The sequence below is a fragment of the Heterocephalus glaber genome, unplaced genomic scaffold, assembly GCF_053883595.1.
Source record: "Heterocephalus glaber isolate CG9 unplaced genomic scaffold, H.glaber_assembly_v1.0 deba00001720, whole genome shotgun sequence".
Classification (NCBI taxonomy): Eukaryota; Metazoa; Chordata; class Mammalia; order Rodentia; family Bathyergidae; genus Heterocephalus; species Heterocephalus glaber.
Window position 1 is genome coordinate 13,469,188 of NW_028258433.1, and position 18,964 is coordinate 13,488,151.

The following is an 18,964-nucleotide window of genomic DNA, read 5'->3' on the forward strand; positions in this document are numbered from 1 at the left end:
TAAAAGAAACTCAATCATTTAATTGTCCAAAACAGCTTCAAAGTAGTTTCCCCTTTTGTCTCCTGGTCATGATTATACAAATATCCCTTTTTAGCTTTTTTTTTTCAATACGGGCAGTTTCTTTCGAACAGTTTTCTAGAGTCTAATATGCTGTTAATCTCTGCTTAATTACTTTAAAATATTCTCAATATTCTATTGTACACATATTTTATATTCTGAATCTGTTAAGTCCAATATTCAAAGGCTTTACAAGTCTAATTCTGTGGTCTTGTGCCCCTTCATGTACCTCGTTTCCCAGCAGGTTTTGTAATCTGTGGCCCCTGGTTACGGTAGATTCTTTTGTATGATTCCTGTCAATTTGTTACTATAGATCAGGAACACCACTAGCCTGGGGCCAATGCAAACTAAAATTTGTTTTGAGTTTTAATATTTAATTAGTTATTCATACTGGAGGTCAAACCCAGGGTCTTCCCACTATGCTGCATCCCCTGCCCTGTTTTCTTGGTTTTTTGGTTTTTGCAGGTCTGTGTCATGAAGTGAGGCTTGAGAGGTTTTTTAAGAATCTTTATTTTTTCAAGTTGTACAGTCACTGCTAAACACCATAAAGGAAAATAAAGTTTTAATTTTGACAAAGACTTAAAAGTATTAGAAGGGACTAGATAATAAGCCACTTACTTCTACAAGGTTACTTTTTTTTCAGCCAGGGTTTCACTATGCAGTTCAGGCTGGCCTTGAATTCACGATGGAGCCCAGGCTGGCCCTGAACTCGTGGTACTCCTGCCTCAGCCTTCCAAATTCAGGGATTATAGGTGTGCACCACCATGCTTGGCCAAGGTTACTTCTTTACAGTGATACAGATTTAGATGAGGGTAAGTCAGTGTGAAATATATAAAATATAAATATATATGCAAATACACAAAAACCATGTATTTATGCATATAGACATGTCTACAAGTCAAATCAATGCTATTACAAACAGCACTGCAGAGATTTGGATATGTTTGAGCATTTTGCCCAAAGGTTCCTATACTGAAGGCTTGGTCCTCCCTGCAGGAAGTATGTGCTTCAAGAAGCTGGGCCTAGTAGGGCTCCTGAGGTCATCAGGGCCCTCAGCAGGGACTGTGGGAGCCCACTTCTCCAGACGCCTTTTCAGGGTGTGATCTCTTCCTCCCACACATGTTCCTGACATTTGTGATTTCCTTGCCAGAGCTCCAATCTTGCTGTTTGGACTTTCAGTCTCCAAAACTGTGAGCTAAATAAATCTATTCTCTTTGTAAAGTAAGCCTGGTATTTTGCTGTAGTAGCAAAAAAAAAAAAGGACTAGCACAAGTACTTTGGTGTTATCAGATATACAGCTAATAATTACACTGTATTTCAAAGAAGTATAGGCACTGAGTGAAAAGAAAAAAGTTAAGTGTAGTTGTCTTAAACCTACCACTAATTCTCAGAGATTCTTTTAAAACCTATGAATGGACTTTTCTCCATAGAAGGGTATTTTTTAGGTACCATCATATTTTAAAAACTAACATTTATATTATCAGGCATGACTTAAGTGAGTTCTTCACAAACAAATGGGACAAAGCAAACAGGCTGCTTTTAGCAAACAACAGCAGCTTCCCAGTAAATAGTGCAAATGGACTCAAAATGTAGTATACAATGCCCTTGGTGCAGAGAAGTCCAGTAACTGTACACACCTGAGCAGACCATCCTTGAGCATCCAAGTCATAAATATTTCACCCCAGATTCCTTAGCCCCTCCAATACCTATATAAGCCTAATTCCTTTCCCAGTTAGTTGCTAATATCTCTCTCTCTCTCCTGGTGTTAGCCCATCCACTCATGGATGAAATCTCTCCCAGCTAGCTGCCACTATCTCTCTCTCCCAATGTCAGCCCATCCACACACAGATGTGAGAAACTCGGCTTTTCCCAGATAGCCCAGAATCTCCTGATTTCAGTCTCTGTTCACTGGAATAAACTTTCCTTTCAAAAGCCTATTTTTGACAAGTGGATTCTTTATGACATATATCAGACAAATCAGATGTAATAATTAACATAAAAACTAGTAGAATTATTTTATTTCATTATAATCTCCATCTCCAAAAGCTTGAAATAAAAATCTCTAAGGTCTTAGTTGAACTGTATGTTATTTTCTTTTAAAATGTCCCTTTTATCTTTAAAATAATTTCTGAACCACTCTATGTGTTCAACCTTCTGTTTAACACTCAGATATGGGTTTTTGGAAAGGCCACAAGTCACCAACTCCATGAAGTGGCGAATTGGTCCTTGTTTTGGAAAATCCTCCAGGTATTTATCCAGAAATATATGTTCATGAAATTCTGAACCATCATCATCAAAACCTAGAAAATAAGACAAAAAATTATAATTTTGATTATAAAGCCTACATCATAAAATTAACATTAATGAGGCAATATTGTTAAAGGTATGGATTTTGGAGTCAGACCTGGGTTTGCCCACCAATTTAACAAGTGACTTTGGACAAATTTCTTTCTTTTTTTTTTTTTTTTAGTACCGGGGATTGATCTCGGGACTTTCCGCTTTCAAGGCAAGCGGTAGAACTACTGAGCTAAATCCCCGGCTCATGGACAAATTTCTCAACCTCTTTGAGCTCAATTTCCTCAGGTATAATATAAGGATTAAAAGACTACCTTCCTGTAGTTTCAATAAAGATTAAATGGACAATGCCTAGAGTAAATGTTCAGCGTGGGCAACCACTAAGAAAACTATACAAACTGTATTTTAAAATATGTAAATTAAAAAAGATGGAATCATGAAAAAGAAAAATTCAAGTAGCCTTCAAAAAAAGCAAAGAAGGGCCAGGGATGTAGCTCAGTGGCATTGTTCTTGCCTGGCAACCACAAGGTCCTGAGTTCAATCCCTAGTGGGGGTTGGGGGGGTGGGAAGCAAAGACAAGACAAAGAAATGAGAAATGGAAAAAATGAACAAAAAACAAATAAAATGGGAGAGACTTAAGTCCTAATAAATCAATAATTACTGTAAATATAAATGGCCCAACTACACCAAAAGACAGGGATTGGCACAGTGGGTTTAAAATACAGTGGTACCTTGTTTCATGAACTTAATTTTTTTCACGATTCTGCTTGCAAACTGAATTGGATGAGAACCAAGTTTCTCCATAAAATCAACACTGAACCTAACCATTGAATTTGATTTAGTTCTTGTCCAATTTGGTTTGTGACCAGAATTGTGGAAAGAATTGAGTTCGTGAACCAAGGTACTACTGTATAATACAAGTATATGCTGTCCAACAAAAACTTTACTTAAACATAAGTAAGTGGGTTAAAAGTAAAAAATAAAAGTATTTATCTTGGTAACACTAATTTTTTTTAAAAAAGCATTAGTGACAATACAAATAGCAGATAAAGTAGTATTTCAAAGCAAAGACAAGTTACAGGAAGAAAAAGGAACATAAAGGATCAATCAACTAAGAAAACACAGCAATCCTAATTACGTATGACCCATTTCTAAATAAGTGAAAGACAAGAGGCAGGGGTGGTGGTGCATGCCTGTAATTCCAGCACTGGGGAGGCTAAGGCAAGAGGATCACCAAGAGTTTGAAGCCAGCCTGAAGTACATAGTGAAACTTTGTCTCAATCTCGCCCCCAAAATAAATGAATGAATGAATGAATGAATGAATGAAAAACTAATAGAAATAGAAAAATTCAAGGGCTGGGGATTTAGCTCAGAGGTTCCACCACCTGCCTCAAAAGCGGAAGGTCCCGAGTTCGATCCCCAGTGCCAAAAAAAAAGAAAAATTCAAAATTATAGTTGGAGATTTCAACATCATACTGTAAGCAATCAATAGAACTACTAGGATAACAAACTACCAAAAACACAAACTGAACACCAACCAACAGGATCAGTTTTGTTTTTTTTTTGAGACAGGGTCTCATTACGTAGTTCAGGCTGGCCTCAAACTCACAGTGAGCCTCCTGCCTCAGCCTTCCAAGTGCTAGGATTACAGGTGTGTGCTACCATACCCAGCAACAAGATCAAATTAACATCTATCAAACACTACAAAACTCCAGAATACAAATTCCTTTTACACCCAAGGAACATTTACCTAGCGAGGTTATATCCTGAATCATGAAACAAACCTCAATACATCCATTCATTCATTGCACTGCTGGGGATCAAATCCAGGGCCTTGAGCAAACAAGACAAACACATTTTTAAAAACTGAAACAAAGCCGGGCATCATGGCACATGCCTGTAATCCCCGCACTGAGGAGGCTGAGGCAGGAGGATTGCCACAAGTTCCAGGCCACCCTAGGTTATATAGTGAGTTCAAGGCCAGCCTGGAATCCATATCAAGATCCTGTCTCAAAAACAAAAACAAAAAATTTAAAAACTAAAAAAACCCTGAAATAATACACAGTAAGCTCTCTGAATAGAATGGTAAAAGAAAGACAACAGGCCAGGTCTGGTGTCTCACTCCTGTAATCCCAGCACTCGGGTGGCAGAGGCAGGAGGATTGCTGTGAATTTGAGGCTAGCCTGAACTACGTAGTGAAACTCTGTCTTAAAAAAAAATAAAAAAGACAACAAGAAAATCTTCAAACAGTTGAAAATTAAGCACACTTATAAGTAATCCATAGCTCAAAGAAGAAATTTCAAAGGAAAATTTAAAAATATATAGAACTTGCAAAAAAAATAAAAGTACATAGAACTGAATGAAAGTGAAAGTACAAAAAAAATCAAAATTTGTGGGACACGGCTAAAGCAGTGCTGGGAGGGATGTAGCACTAAATGTATACTTATAAAAGGAAAGGTCTCAAATAAGTAATCTGAACCTCAGTTTGTTATATAATGGAAAAATACAACACTAGGAAGTAAACTGTAATCACAGAACATGTCATTTTCAATACTGTGATCCCAAAGGGACACAGTGAGCCACTAAAAAACAAAAATCTTTCCCCAATAGCATCAAAGTAAAACTTCATAAAGCCAATTATTAGTAGGGAAAGCATGGCAGTTCATTAATCATAAAATTTAAATATGAGAAATACAAAAGAAAGGTATCAAACTGTTGAGGCGCCAGGTTACATATTTATAATGTCAATCTCTCAACGTACTCAGAATTTTCTAAATGTGTGTTGAGAAGAAACGATAAAAGTGAGTTTCCATAGCTTCTTTCTTGTTTTCTCTTCAGATAACAATTGTCTCTCAGAGCTGGAAACCAGATACCTAACCCATCCCTTTCCAACCCTGACCCATCAATAACATGTACAGTGTATATGGACACTTGTCACATTTATCTCTCCAACCTGACTAAAAAATATGTCTCTCTCCTTTCAAGAAAGTTTTCTCAAAAATCACATCAAATTGGGCCAGGGATTTAGCTCAGTGGTTCCGCCGCCTGCCTCACACGCACAAGGTCCAGAGTTCGATCTCCGGTACCAAAAAAAAAAAAATCATGTCAATTAAAGAAAAATTCATTTGGAGTTTGGACACTGACAATTTTGATGGATTTAAATGCTTCACTGTTGATACAATGTACCGCCAACTCATGGCTTTCTACCATCCCATTGATGGTTTCTAGATAATACCTGATACTTTTGCTAATATTTCTTTTTTCTTTGGTACCAGGGATCACAGCAGGCAGTGAAACCACTGAGCTAAATCCCCAGCCCACTTTTGCTAATATTTTAAGATTTACAAATGTTATACTATAAAAAGTTTTAAATGTTCAGTATAGAAGTTATAGTAGCAAATTATTTCACAAAACAGTAAGTTCCCATGAACATTCGAGAACTTTCACAGGTGTACTGTATAAGGCTCACTTTGTTGGATACAAATGAATCTGACTTATACACATTCTCTCAGAACTGGTTCTTAAGTTGGGGTACTGCAAAAACAGATGAGGATGCTACTTTACATGTATAACCTCACTTGTTTCTCAGAAGAATCCTGTAACGTAAGTCCTAATATTATTCTCATCATTTCAGAGATGAAGGAATTGAGGGCTGAAGAGATTAAATTTATGACTCAGGAACTTCAACTACTAAGCACCATTTTCCACATCTCTCCTGAATAGTCACCTGTTACTCCTCCATACTGGGTTTTTAACTCCTGCGTACTTTAAAACACACAGGTTTCATCAAACAATGAAATCCAAAGATGTTCCAACAGTAAATGAAATATTTTCTTGATACTACACATTGCATTTTCTTAGTCTTTTACTCCTTTAAAATTCTATAGTCCTAAAAAAAGATGAAAGGAACTAACATGTATCTACTATATATGCTAGGAACTATGTAGAGCAATTCAGAAACTTTATCTAATTTCTCACATTCTCCTGATGACATACCTTCAATTTTGCAGATGAGAAACTGAGGCTCAGAAGGTTAAATAATGTCCTCAAAGCCAAATGGCCAATAAATGACACCTGAGATTGGCACTAAGGTATGCACAACTAAGAAGTCTTTGGAAGCCAGGTGTGGTGGTGCAAGTCTATAATCCCAGCACAGGAGGCTGAGGCATGAAGATCACTGTGAGTTCAAGGCCAGCCTAGGCTACTTAGTGAGTACAAGGCCAGTCTGAACTACAGAGTAAGACTCTGTCTCAAAAAAACAAAAACAAAAATAAATAAAACAGGAGTAGGGTAGCTTAGTGTAAAGGTCTAGGGCTCAATCTCTAGTACCACCAAAAAAAAAAAAAAAGTGAAATACAGCAGGCTATGTTACTGCATATACCATATGAATATTAAAAGTAAGAATTTGCTAAAGGGTTTATAAGTTTCTATAGTTTTCCTACAGAAAGTTAATACTTTATGAAAATATACTACTAAATATTTTTGATATTTAAAGCTTTCATTCCATTTATTAACCCAAATAAATAAAAGTTTACCCCAAAAAAGGTTATCAAAAATTTTAAAAATCACAATGATACCATAACCCCATGAAGGTTAAAATATGGACTATATTTCCCAAGACTTAGACTGTCACTATTCTTACCATAAAGGTAAATAAATCTATTCTAATTGAAAATGCTCCTAGAAAATTTAATGAGAATGTTTAACTTATGAGAACAGAGGTGCCATGAAAGAATAAATAGCATCGTGATACTGTTTTCCTTTTGGTTAAGAAGTTCAGAGGCCGGAGATTTAGCTCAGTGGTTCCTTTGCCTGCCTTGCAAGCACAGGGTCCCAGTTTGATCCCTGGTACCAAAACAAAAACAAAAACAAAAACAAAACAAAAAAAAGAAGTTCAGAAAATATCCAGGAAAATAGATAATATTCCATTACCAACTCAAAAGCATCTACATTGTGCAGCTATAAGTTTCCAAAGCTTCCCAAACACTGTTGCTCTGAGCAGCATTTAAAATATCTTGCACCTGATTAATACAGTGGTTTGATGAATAAAAGACACCAGTATAATGCCTGAAGCCAGTGATGGGGGCTGAGGTACAGCTTGCCTGGCAGATGGAAGGCCTTGGGTTCAATCCCCAGCATAGAATGAAATAAAAGAAAGACGGGGGCAGGGGGGGGGGAGAAAGTTGTGTAAAAGTTGTAACGTTCTCCAAAGCTGAATTATAATCTCACAGCCAGTATTTAATGTACTAGAAGATATACTAGCCAGGGATGTCAGCAGCACATCACCTGCCTGGCAATCACAAGGTCCCGAGTTCGATTTGTGGTATAAAAAAGAAGATATACCAAAGAATGTTCTGCTTAGCAACTAGAACACTGCCAGCTTTTGTAGTTCTCAATCTTTTATGTCACAGAAATTCACGATGCATTTTTGCCATATACTTTATTTATTTTCCTTATCAACTATCTGGAATTAAGTATATTTCTAACACTCTTAAAAAACTATCAGATTTCTTCTAGGACAGCATGAAGATATTTATAGTGGGTTTTTGTTTGTTTGTTTTTGATATAGGGTCTCACTATGTAGTTCAGGCTGCCTTTGAACTCACTATGTTTTTGTTGTTTTGTTCTTTGGTACCGAGGATCAAACTCAGGACCCTGCACTTGTGAGGCAGGTGCAGCACCACTGAACTAAATCCCAGGCCCTGAACTCACTATGTAGTCCAGGCTGGCCTCAAATTCACAGCAATGCTTCTGCCTTAGCCTCCAGAGTGCTGCAATTACAGTTGTGTGCCACTACACCTGGTACTTTACAGGGTTTTGAGATTCATATAAATATCTACTCTTTTTATTTATTTTTATTTTTTGACACAAGGTGTTACTACGTAAATCAGGTTGGCTTGAACTCATTATGTAGCCCAGGCTGGCCTCAAACTCATGAGATCCTCCTGCCTCAGCCTCTTGAGTGCTGGGATTATAGGCATGGGCAATACTGGCCCATGCCTGGCCAATATCTAGACTCTAAAACTGATCATCTTCCAGGAATAATCTCTAATCAATGAATGTTGTAAGCCTCTGAAATGAACACTTACCTGCTTCATTGTTAATTGGGTACTCCCACAGTTTCCCTTCTTTTGTCCACTGGATCATTTCTTCAAACCCATTCTGAAAGGGCTGTTCATTTACTGTGGCTAACTGCTTTGCAAATTCCACATCCCAGAGAGAAGGTGAAGTCTCTATCAAAAAACATTTTAAATAAGCATAATGATAGTCAAACAACAGAAAATGAAAGGTCACTCCTTAAAGAGCCAAGAGTGCAATAAAAATCATATATAAAGACTAAACTAAAATAATGGCAAGCTTTAATATTTTACTTGTAAACTGTGCTTTAACTTCTGCAATCAAATACAAAGCAGAGAGTATAAACTTTCATTGTGCATCCAGAAAAAGGCACATTTATGCAGATATAGCCCAACAGCTTATTCCTTAAAAAAATAAATAGAAAATTTCGAATTTAATTAAAGCTAGTTTATCTTCAGTGTAAAAACTTGGGAAGTATAATCAAACTCAAGATATTATATATGGTAATTTTTTGGGGGGTTGAGATAGGATCTCACTATGTAGTTCAGTCTGGCCTTGAACTCACTATGTAGCCCAGGCTGGCCTTGAACTCATGGTGATCTTCTGTCTCACCCTCGCAAGTGCTGGGATTACAGGTGTGTGCCACTAATGACCGGCTTATACAGTAAATTATTAATGCACATACCCAAACTTGTACAGTGCAGCACTTTAAACAAAGTAAATGGTCTCATTTCAACTTTTACTGTTAAGCATAATCCACATCTGAATCTTGAATAAAAATTTCAAAATATATAAGCCCACAAAGAATTCTGTACACAAATACAAGTTAGAGAAATCTGATTTCAAATATAAATACATAAATCATCATGACCTGATATGTTCCAGCAGCAAACTTTAATTTTTGTATTACTACAATGCCAAGGAATTACTGCCCTCTCTATTGGAAAGGGAAAAAAGAAATTTGTATTTAAGGATATTTTTATAAATATGAGCTTTTTTATATGTGACTTTGATCTCTAAAGCCCAATCTGTTTGTTTTTACTTTTTATAGTACTGCGGATTTGGATTGAACCCTGGGCTTTCAAACTGAGGTACATCCCAGCCCCCTTTTTAATTTTGAAATAGGGTTTCTCTAAGTCACTAAGTTGCCTAGGCTAGTCCTGAGCTTGTGTTCCTCCTGTGTCAGCCTCCCAGAGTGCTGGGATCATAGGCATGCACTGCTACACCTGGCCAGGCTGTTTAAATCTGTCAGATCAATAAACAGTGGCACATGCCTGAAATGTCAGCTACTCAGGAGGCTGACCGTAGGTAGATCACAAGATTGAGGTAAGCCTGGGCAACTTAGAGAGGTCTTGTCTCAAAATAACAATAAAAAGGGTTTCACCTAGCATGTGTGAGCCTTAGATTCAATCCCCAGTACTGTAGGAAAAAAAGTAGTCACTTACTTATTACTATTAGTAAAGACCAAATAAGTTAACTTAACAGGATAATGACAAAAATAAGGGATACTGAGCATTTACTCTGTGCTAAAAAAATTTTTTTTTGGTAACACATGAATTCATTTATTCTTCAGAACTTTCCTGTAAGGTAATATCATGTTGGCTTAATATCACCATCATGTTATATGCTTTAATCATTTAGTTACTTTTATAATTTAAGTCATCTCTCTAAAATGAGCCATATTCCCACCACTCATGCTCATGGGAATATAAAAGGGTACAACCACTCTGGAAAAACTTTGAGAGTTTCTGAAGAAGAACACACCATTCAACATAGCCATCTCACCCCTTGGCATCTATCCAAGAGAAAACACTGAAAGTTCATACAAGCTTAATCTGTAACAGCCAAATCTGGGTTGTAATTTGAGAAATAACCCAAATGTCTGTTAACAGATAAATGGATAAAAAATGACATTCACACAATTATATATTATTCAATTATGATTACTGATACCTGCAACAGCATGGCTAAACCTCAAATCATTATGCTGAATGAAAGAAGCCAGACACAAAAGAGTACATGTTGTGTGATTTGTAATTTCATTCATATAAAATTCTAAGAGATGCAACCTAATCAATAGTAACAGAAAGCAAATCAATGGGTTGAAGACAGGCACTGAAGTGATGAATGTCCTTCCTTGTAATTATGCTAATTATACTTATGTGCATATCTGTAATTATTCCCATAGAATAAATTCCCAAGAAAAGAATGTCTGAGTCAAAGATATGAATCACAAATGAATATTCTTCTGCCTCTTTACTTTTGTTTGCCAAGATTACTAAACATCCCAACAAACAGTTCATTTGTTCTATCTAGGTAAGCCTTTTTTGTTTTCTGATTCTGTTTTTATGAGCCTTTATGTGCATGAACATGTCTAACCACACTGACTGTTAAATAATTAACTAACCATATTTAGTTTTATCACAACAGTAAGAAAACAATCAGCTTGGCTGTTTTTCATTCATTCAGTGGACACTGACTTACACCTTTTCCATCATCATATTATCACACTTGATAATAGCTGCAACCATTTATTAAACATCTACTTGTTCCAGGCACTGTGTCTGACACTTTTTTTAAGATTATCTATTTAGTCTTTGAGATTTTATATACTAGCCCTCATTTCATTAGGTGGGAAAGGGAAGACCACAGAAAGGTTAATGTGGCAGAATCTGAGTATGAATCTAGTTCCACTTAACACCAAATCTCTTAAAAGTAGGATTCCAGATCTAGGGACAGTGACAAAAACCTATAATCTCAGCACTTGTAAGCTGAAGCAGGAAGATCACCATGAGTTTGAGGCTTTGAGGTTAGCCTGGGCTACAGTTGAGTTCAAGGCCAGCCCGCAAGTCTTAACTACATAGTAAGACCCTGTCTCATAAAACAAAATAAAACAAATAGTAGGATTTTAGATTACTCTAAAGTAATCATTAGGGTCTTTAATTTTATCCTTTGCAGCACTGGTAAGAATTTAGTAGGGAATCATGGGACAAAAGAATTCATTTATTCAGTTAGTCACTGAATGGCAGTTTAACTATAATTCAGGTAGGATGAAAATAGCACTACACAATTGCTCAATGTAATTTAATATAATTAAATTATATTTAATTAGGAACAAAAGACATTCTTTAGACTATTCAAATATAGCTTATTAAAATAGTACCATCATTGTTATATAAATTTTATATCATTATTATATAAATTTGTGGATTTTCTTCAGGGTATTCAGAGTATAATTGTCTTACACTGTTTTTTGCTTTGTTTTGGAAACAAAGCCTCACTAGTAGTCCTATGTAGTTCAGACTGGCTTAGAATTTATAATCCTCCTGTCTCAGCCTACCAAATACGCCACCAAACCAGATACTTCTTTTTTGGGGGGGGAGTGACTGGGATTGAACCCAGGATCTTCATACTGAGATACATCCCGAATCCTTTTTATCTCTTTTTTAAAAATAAATTTTATTTTATTTTATCCCATTTCCCCCTCAAGCTCCCTCACCTATGTACAAAAGTCTTGCCTCCCATTTTTTCCTTCTATTTTTACTTCTCTCTTGTCCCTTCCTTACTTTCCCCCTCCCTCCTCTCTTCTCATTTGAACACTTTCTCTTCATTTCCCAACATCCATTATACATCTCAGTCCTTAATTCCACATTCAGTTTCTCACATCAGAGAAACAACATGTTATTTAAATATGTGTGTCCCCCATCCCAAGCTCCTAGGACAGAGAAGCTGAGCTGGTCCCAGCACCCGGAAGGAAGTTCCCCCACTGCCATCTGAAGCTCCTAGGGCAGAGAAGGTGAGCCACACGGGCACCAGAAGCTCCCCCACCACCACCGTGGAAATGAGAAGACACATAAACAAGCCTCAAAAACAGACTTCCAGATCATCTACAGCAACCCCAAAGGGAAACGAGATGGAACAATCTGATACTCAACCACCTGGACGCTCTGAACTGGCAACAAAAGAGGATCTGGGAAAAATGAAATCAGAAATAATTACTCAGATAACAGCAAAGATTGTGCTCATGGTGCAAGACATGATTAATAAATCTAGAGAGGACACAGATTAAAAAAATAGAGGATCTGAGGAACATGATGGAATCAGAACAGAGGAAACAAATGGAATCCATAAAACAGATACAAACAGATTTCCAGGAGATTAAAAACTCCATCGAAAGTTTGCACAGCAGAATAAACCAATGTGAGGATAGAATTTCACTTATAGAAGAAAAGATTGCAGTTAGTGACCAGGAAAAGAAAAATTGCTTTAAAATTGTAAAGGAACATGAGAAATAAATTCAGCAGGTGCTAGACAATGCAAAGAAGAATAGCATAAGACTGATTGGAGTCAATGAAGAAAGAGAGAGTGCAGATGACATAAAAAAACTCTTCACAGAAGTGATGGCAGAAAACTTCCCAAGGAGGGGAAAAGAACTTGACATACAGATAAGGGAGATATATAGGACTCCAAATAGCCTTGATGAAAAAAAATCTACACATAGGCATATAATAGTTAGGATTCCAGAAATCCAACAGAAGAACAAAATTCTACAAGCAGTGAGAGAAAAGAAACAAATCACATACAAAGGAAAGCCCATCAGAATCACAGCAGACTTCTCAATGCAAACCCTCAAGGCAAGAAGAGCTTGGAGTGATGTATTTCAAGCCCTAAAGGAAAACAGCCTCTAACCCAGATTGATGTACCCTGCAAAACTATCTTTCAAAATTGATCGAGAAATAAGATACTTTCATGATAAAGAGCACCTCAGGAACTTCATGAACATCAAACCAGCACTTCAAAAAATGTTAGACAATACCCTAGGAAAAGACAATGAGGATCACAACCCCGGGAAGCCCAGCAGAATGAATCCATTGGGCGTGACAAATTAAACACAAAGGGGGAGAATCCAACAACAAAAAAAATTAAGACAAGGCTTTTAAAACTTTTAACTTCATCTCCCAAATGAGTGTGTAATTCAATCTTGTTATTGTTCTGATTAATACTTTTCTGATTCTAGAGTTGCACACCTTTCCTTGTGCTGTACTGGCTATTTATCACCTCATGTCTACTTTTTAATTGGGTTGTCTATTAACGAGCTCTAAGAATTCTTTATATATTCTGGTCATAGGTTATATGCATTGTAAATATGGTCTGTTTAAGGACTACTTTTCATTTTAATGATGTCATTTAAAGTTCTAAATTTTGATGGAATCTCATTGATCAATTTTTTTCTTTTATACATCATGTCTTTTGTATACTAGGTAGTCCTTGCCTACCCTGAATTCATAAATATTTTCCCTTATAATTTCTTCTTAAAGTTTTATACTTTTAGGCTTTCATATTTAGGTTCATAGATCCCTTCAAGTTATTTTCATGTATGGAAATAAAGGGTTGAGGTTAATTTTTTATATTCGGATACCAGGTGTTCTAGTGCCGTTTGCTGAAAACACTATCTCTTCCTTGGCTCTTGAATTGAGTTTATATTCTATAAAATGCTAATGTTAAATAATCTTTCAAAACTCAGTGGACCATATATGTGTGGTTCTATTTCTAGATTCTGTTTTATTCCAATGATCTATATGTCTTTCCTTACACCAACACTGCCTTGGTTACTGTAGCTTTAGAAGAAGTCTTAAAATTAGGTACTAAACATCTTCCAACACTGTTTTTTTTTTTTTTAACTTTTCTAGGTCCTTTGTACTCCTACATAACTTTTAAATTTCAATATCCAATTCTTCATTTATAGCAAGTATGCACAGACTTGAATTTTTATATATACCTTGTGTTTTCTAATCCTGCTAAATTCAAGTACAAGTTCTAGGGGCTCCTAGAGATTTCTTAGTATTTTCTCTGTAGATGATCATTTCATCTACATATAAAGATTTTGCTTCTACCTTGCCAATCCTATCCTAATTGTGTCATTTTATTGCCAGACTATTTTGGTGAGGCCTAGGTTTCAAAGTTTAACAGACAGATAAAGAGTAAGCATATCTGCCCTTGTTCCCCACCTTAAGGAGAAAGCATTGTATCTTCTCCATTCATATAAGGCGTTCTTGCTGGAAGTATGGAGTACATGTCTTTAATCTGTTGAGAAGGTTCTGTTCTACTTCTAGTCTCCTGATAGCTTTTACCATGAACATCTGTAGAATTTAGTCCAATACTTTTCCTCCAACTAGTGACAGGATCATATGGCTTTTTCCTTTCCTCTGTTAAAATGATGACTTTTAGGGGTGGATCTTCCAATGCTGAACCAACACTGCCATCCCTATAACAAAACCACTTTCTACATACTGCCAGATCTGACTTCTATTAGTTTGTTTTGTTAAACAAATTTTTATCTGTGTTCATACTTTTTTCTTCTATTTTCTTTATCCAGTTTTAGGATTAGCACAATGTTGAGTTCCTAAAATGGAGGGAGAAGTGTTCCTTCTTTTTTCTGCTTTAATTGCTTGATATAATTTATCAGTTAAAATGTATATGAGCCTGCTGTTGTCATATAGGTAGCTTTTCAAGCTAGGAATATACTTTCTTTAATAGGTGCTATTCAAATTTTGTATTTCCTCCAGAGTTAGTTTCATTAATTTGTCTTCCAAGGTACTTCTTAGAAGGTGTCAAATTTATTTCAAAACAGATTATTGAAATATGCTTTCTATATCCTTTTAAATTCTGTAAAATCTGTGGTAATGTCTCCTAGATCTTGATATTGTAATTTTAAAAATGTATAAATGATACTGTGTAACAGGAAGAAAAGGTCTAAAGGAGCAGGGGAAGTGGGAGGAGTAGGGGAAAGGAAAAAAGGGAAAAGAAAAAATATGAGAAAAGGAAAAAAATGGAATCAAAGTCTTTGCAAATAGGGAAGGGTAGAGGGGCTGAAGGGAGGGCATGGGAAGGGGAAAAAAAATAAGAACCAAGATACTCATGTAATGCTACAAGATCCCAATGATGAATGTAACTGTATTTTATACCAAAAATGTACCAATAAACTTAATGGGATAAATAAATAAATAAATATGTGTGTCTGATTTACTTCACTTAAGAATATGGTCTCAAAGCTCACCCATTTAGCTATAAATGTCTGAAGCTCATCCTTCTTTATAGTAGAGTAGTACTCCACTTTATAACAAAACTACATCTTCTTCATCCACTCATCTGCTGATGGGCATTTGGACTGTTTCCAAGATTTAGCTACTACAAACTGTGCTGCTATAAACATGGGTGTGCATATATCGCTGCGGTATGATGCTTTTAATTCTTTCAGGAAGATACCAAGAAGAGATATAGCTGGGTCAAATGAAACCTCTAGTTTTAGTTTCTTGAGAAATCTCCACTATGATTTCCACAGTGGTTGCACCAGTCTGCACTCCCACCAACAGAGAAGGGTTCCTCTTTCCCCCCAGCTCCTCCAGCATTTGTTATTGGCTGATTCCTTGATAGCAGCCATTCTTTCTGGAGATGGAATCTCAGTGTTGTTTTAATTTTCATCTCTCCAATTACCAGTGATGTTGAACATTTTTTCATATTTTTATTTGCCATTTCTAAATCTTTATCTGAGAAGTGTCTTTTTATTTCAGATGCCCATTCTTGCAATGGGTCTTTAAATTCAGGGATCTAACTTGAGTTCTTTATATATTCTAGATAATAGTTCTTTATCTGAATAGCTGGTAAAAAATCTTTCCCACTCTGTGTGTTGTCTCTTCACTCTGTTGGTGGTTTCACTTGCTGTGTAAAAGCTTTTTAATAAGATGAGGTCCCAGTTGTTTATTCTTGGTAGTATTTTCCATGTGGTCTTGGTTTCCTTCATTAAGTCTTTGCCCACTCCTATGTCCTGAAGCATTCTGCCTATTCTCTCTTCAAGCAGATTTAGTGTTTGTTTTAATATTTAGATCTTTGATCCATTTCAATTTTAGGTTAGTGCTTGGTGAAAGATATGGGTCTAGTTTCAATCCCTGGCATGTGGAAAGCCAGTTTTTCCAGCACCATTTATTAAAGAGGCTATCTTTCTTCCATTGAAGGTGTTTGGCTCCTTTGTCAAAGATAAGGTGGCTGAGTGTGTCTGGAGTTGTTTCTGTATCCTCTAGGCTGTTCCACTGATCCTCATGTCTGTTCTTTTGCCAGTACCATGCTGTTTTTGTTTTTTTTTTTTATCACAGTAGCTTTGTAGTGTAATTTTAGGTCAGGGATTGTGATATCCCCTGCCTTACCTTTGTTGCCCAGAATTACCTTTGCTATTCTAGGTCTCTTCTGGTTCCAAATGAATTTTAGGATTTTTTTTTTTTAAATTCTGTGAGATATGCTGTTGGGATTTTGATTGGGATTGCACTGAATCTGTACAATAGTTCTGGAAGTATGGCCATTTTCACTATATTGGTTCTTCCTACCCAAGAACAAGGGATCTCTTTCCATTTTCTGATATCCTCTTCAATCTCCTTTTTCTGAGTACTGTAGTTTTCAATGTAGAAGTCTTTTACTTCCTTCATTAGATCGATTCCTTGGTATTTCATTTTTTTGTTGTTGCTATTGTGAAAGGAATTGTTTCTCTAATTTCTCCCTCTGGGATTCTATCATTCATGTACAGCAAGGCTACTGACTTTTCAGGGTGGACTTTGTATCCAGCTACACCACTGAATTTGGTTATTAAATCTAAGTCTTTCGGTGGAGTTTTTGTGGTCTTCTATGTAGAGTATCATGTTATCTGCAAATAATGATTATTTAACTTCTTCCTTTCCTGCCTTATTCCTTTTGTTTCTCATCTAATCGCTCTGGCTAATGATTCCAGAACTATATTGAACAAGAGTGGTGACAGTAGACATCCTTCTCTTGTTCCTGATATTAGAGTGAAAGCTTTCAGTTTTTTTCCATGTAATATGATGTTGACTGTTGGTTTGTCATAGATGGCTTTTATCACATTGAGATAAAGTCCATTTATATCAATTTTCTGTAGTGTTTTTATCATGAATGGATGTTGGACCTCGTCAAATGCTTTTTCTGCATCTATTAAGAGGATCATATAGGTTTTGTCCTTGGCTTTGTTAATATAGTGTATTACATTTATTGATTTACATTGAACCATCTCTGCATCATTCTGGGATGAATCCAACTTGGTCATGGAATATAATGTTGATGTTTTGCTGCATTGTTTGCCCAGTATCTTATTGAGGATTTTTGCATCTATGTTCAGTAGGGAGAATGGCCTATAATTCTCCTTTTTGATTAGATTCTTCTCTGGTTTTGGAATCAGGGTAATGCCTGCTTCCAGGAATAAATTTGGGAGTACTGCTTCCCTTTCAATTTCATTAGAGTTTGAGAAGTAGTGGCATTAGGTCTTCTCTGAATTTCTTGTAGAATTCAGCAGGGAATCCATCAGAGCCAGGGCTTTTCTTTCTTGGTAGTTTAATTACATATTCAGTTTCATTGGCTGATATTGGTTTATTTAGAATTTTGATATCTTCTTGATTCAGTTTTGATAATTCATATGTGTGAATCTGTCAATTTCTTCTGTATTTTCTTTCTTTCTTTTTTTTTTTTAGTACCAGGGATCAAACTCAGGTGTGCTTTTGAGGCAGAGGTGGGGCCACTGAGCTAAATCCCCAGCCCTGCATTTTCTATCTTATTAGAATACAGGTTCTCAAAGTAGGCACTGATGATCTGGATCTCTGCAGAGTCTGTTGTGATTTCTCCCTTTTCACTCCTAATTGCATGAATGACTTGACTTGCTCTTCTTTTTCTAGAAGCTTGAGGTTCAACATGTGGTTGTTTGAGCCCATTCTATTTTCCTGATTTTTTTATGTCATTTGTGCTATCTCCTGCTTTTTCATTGACTCCAATCAATCTTATGTTATTCTTCTTTGCATCATCTATCAGAATTCACCAGTACAAATTTCCTTGGTAGGGCTGCTTTCATTGTGTCCCATAAGTCCCAGTATGTTGTATTATCATTTAGTTGCACAAACTGACTTCTTTAATTTCATCTGTGACTCATCAGTTTTTCAGGAGGGTGTTAATTTTCATGTGTTTATGAAGTTCTTCTGGTTTGTTTTGCCACTGATTTCCAATTCCATTGCACTATGCTCTGATAATACGCATGGGATAATTTCAATTCCTTTCCATTTAATTAAGCATGTTCTATGAGCTAGTATATGGTCTATTTTGGAGAAACTCCCACGTGCAGCTGAAAAGAATGTGTATTCTGCCATGTTGTGGGGTGGAGCAGCCTGTACACATCTACTAAGTCCATTCATTCAAGTTTGGTTCAATTCTAATATTTCATTGTTGATTTTGTCTAGTTGATCTGTCTGTATGTGACAATAGGGTATTGAGGTCCCCCATTACAACTGTATTAGTGTTTATTTGATTTTTTATGTCCATTAATATTTGTTTTGTATAGTTGGGTGCACTATTTGGTGCATACATATATTTAAGATTGTTTTATCTTCCTCTTGGATTGTTCCCTTTACCAGGATGTAGTGACTTTCTCTGTCTTTTTTTAATCAGACTTGGCTTGAAATCCACTTTGTCTGTAAATAGAATAGCTACT

General features: G+C 36.2%; 1 protein-coding gene across 4 annotated transcripts in view; it reads right to left on the reverse strand.

Moving 5' to 3' along the window:
• Positions 1–549: 549 nt before the first annotated feature.
• Positions 550–18,964, reverse strand: part of Mrps31 (mitochondrial ribosomal protein S31) — a 38,797-nt gene continuing 20,382 nt past the window's right edge. For 2 of the 4 annotated variants that reach the window (XM_013072001.3, XM_013072000.3), the window contains 2 exons: positions 8,442–8,585; positions 550–2,357 (listed from right to left, as the gene is read on the reverse strand). In XM_013072001.3, coding sequence (XP_012927455.1) covers positions 2,128–2,357; positions 8,442–8,585 — 374 coding nt within the window. In that variant the 3' untranslated portion in view covers positions 550–2,127. Of the gene's footprint in view, positions 2,358–4,102; positions 4,186–6,831; positions 7,198–8,441; positions 8,586–18,964 lie in introns of those variants that run through there. The other 2 variants (XM_021257792.2, XM_087199579.1) reach the window with 2 other exon arrangements.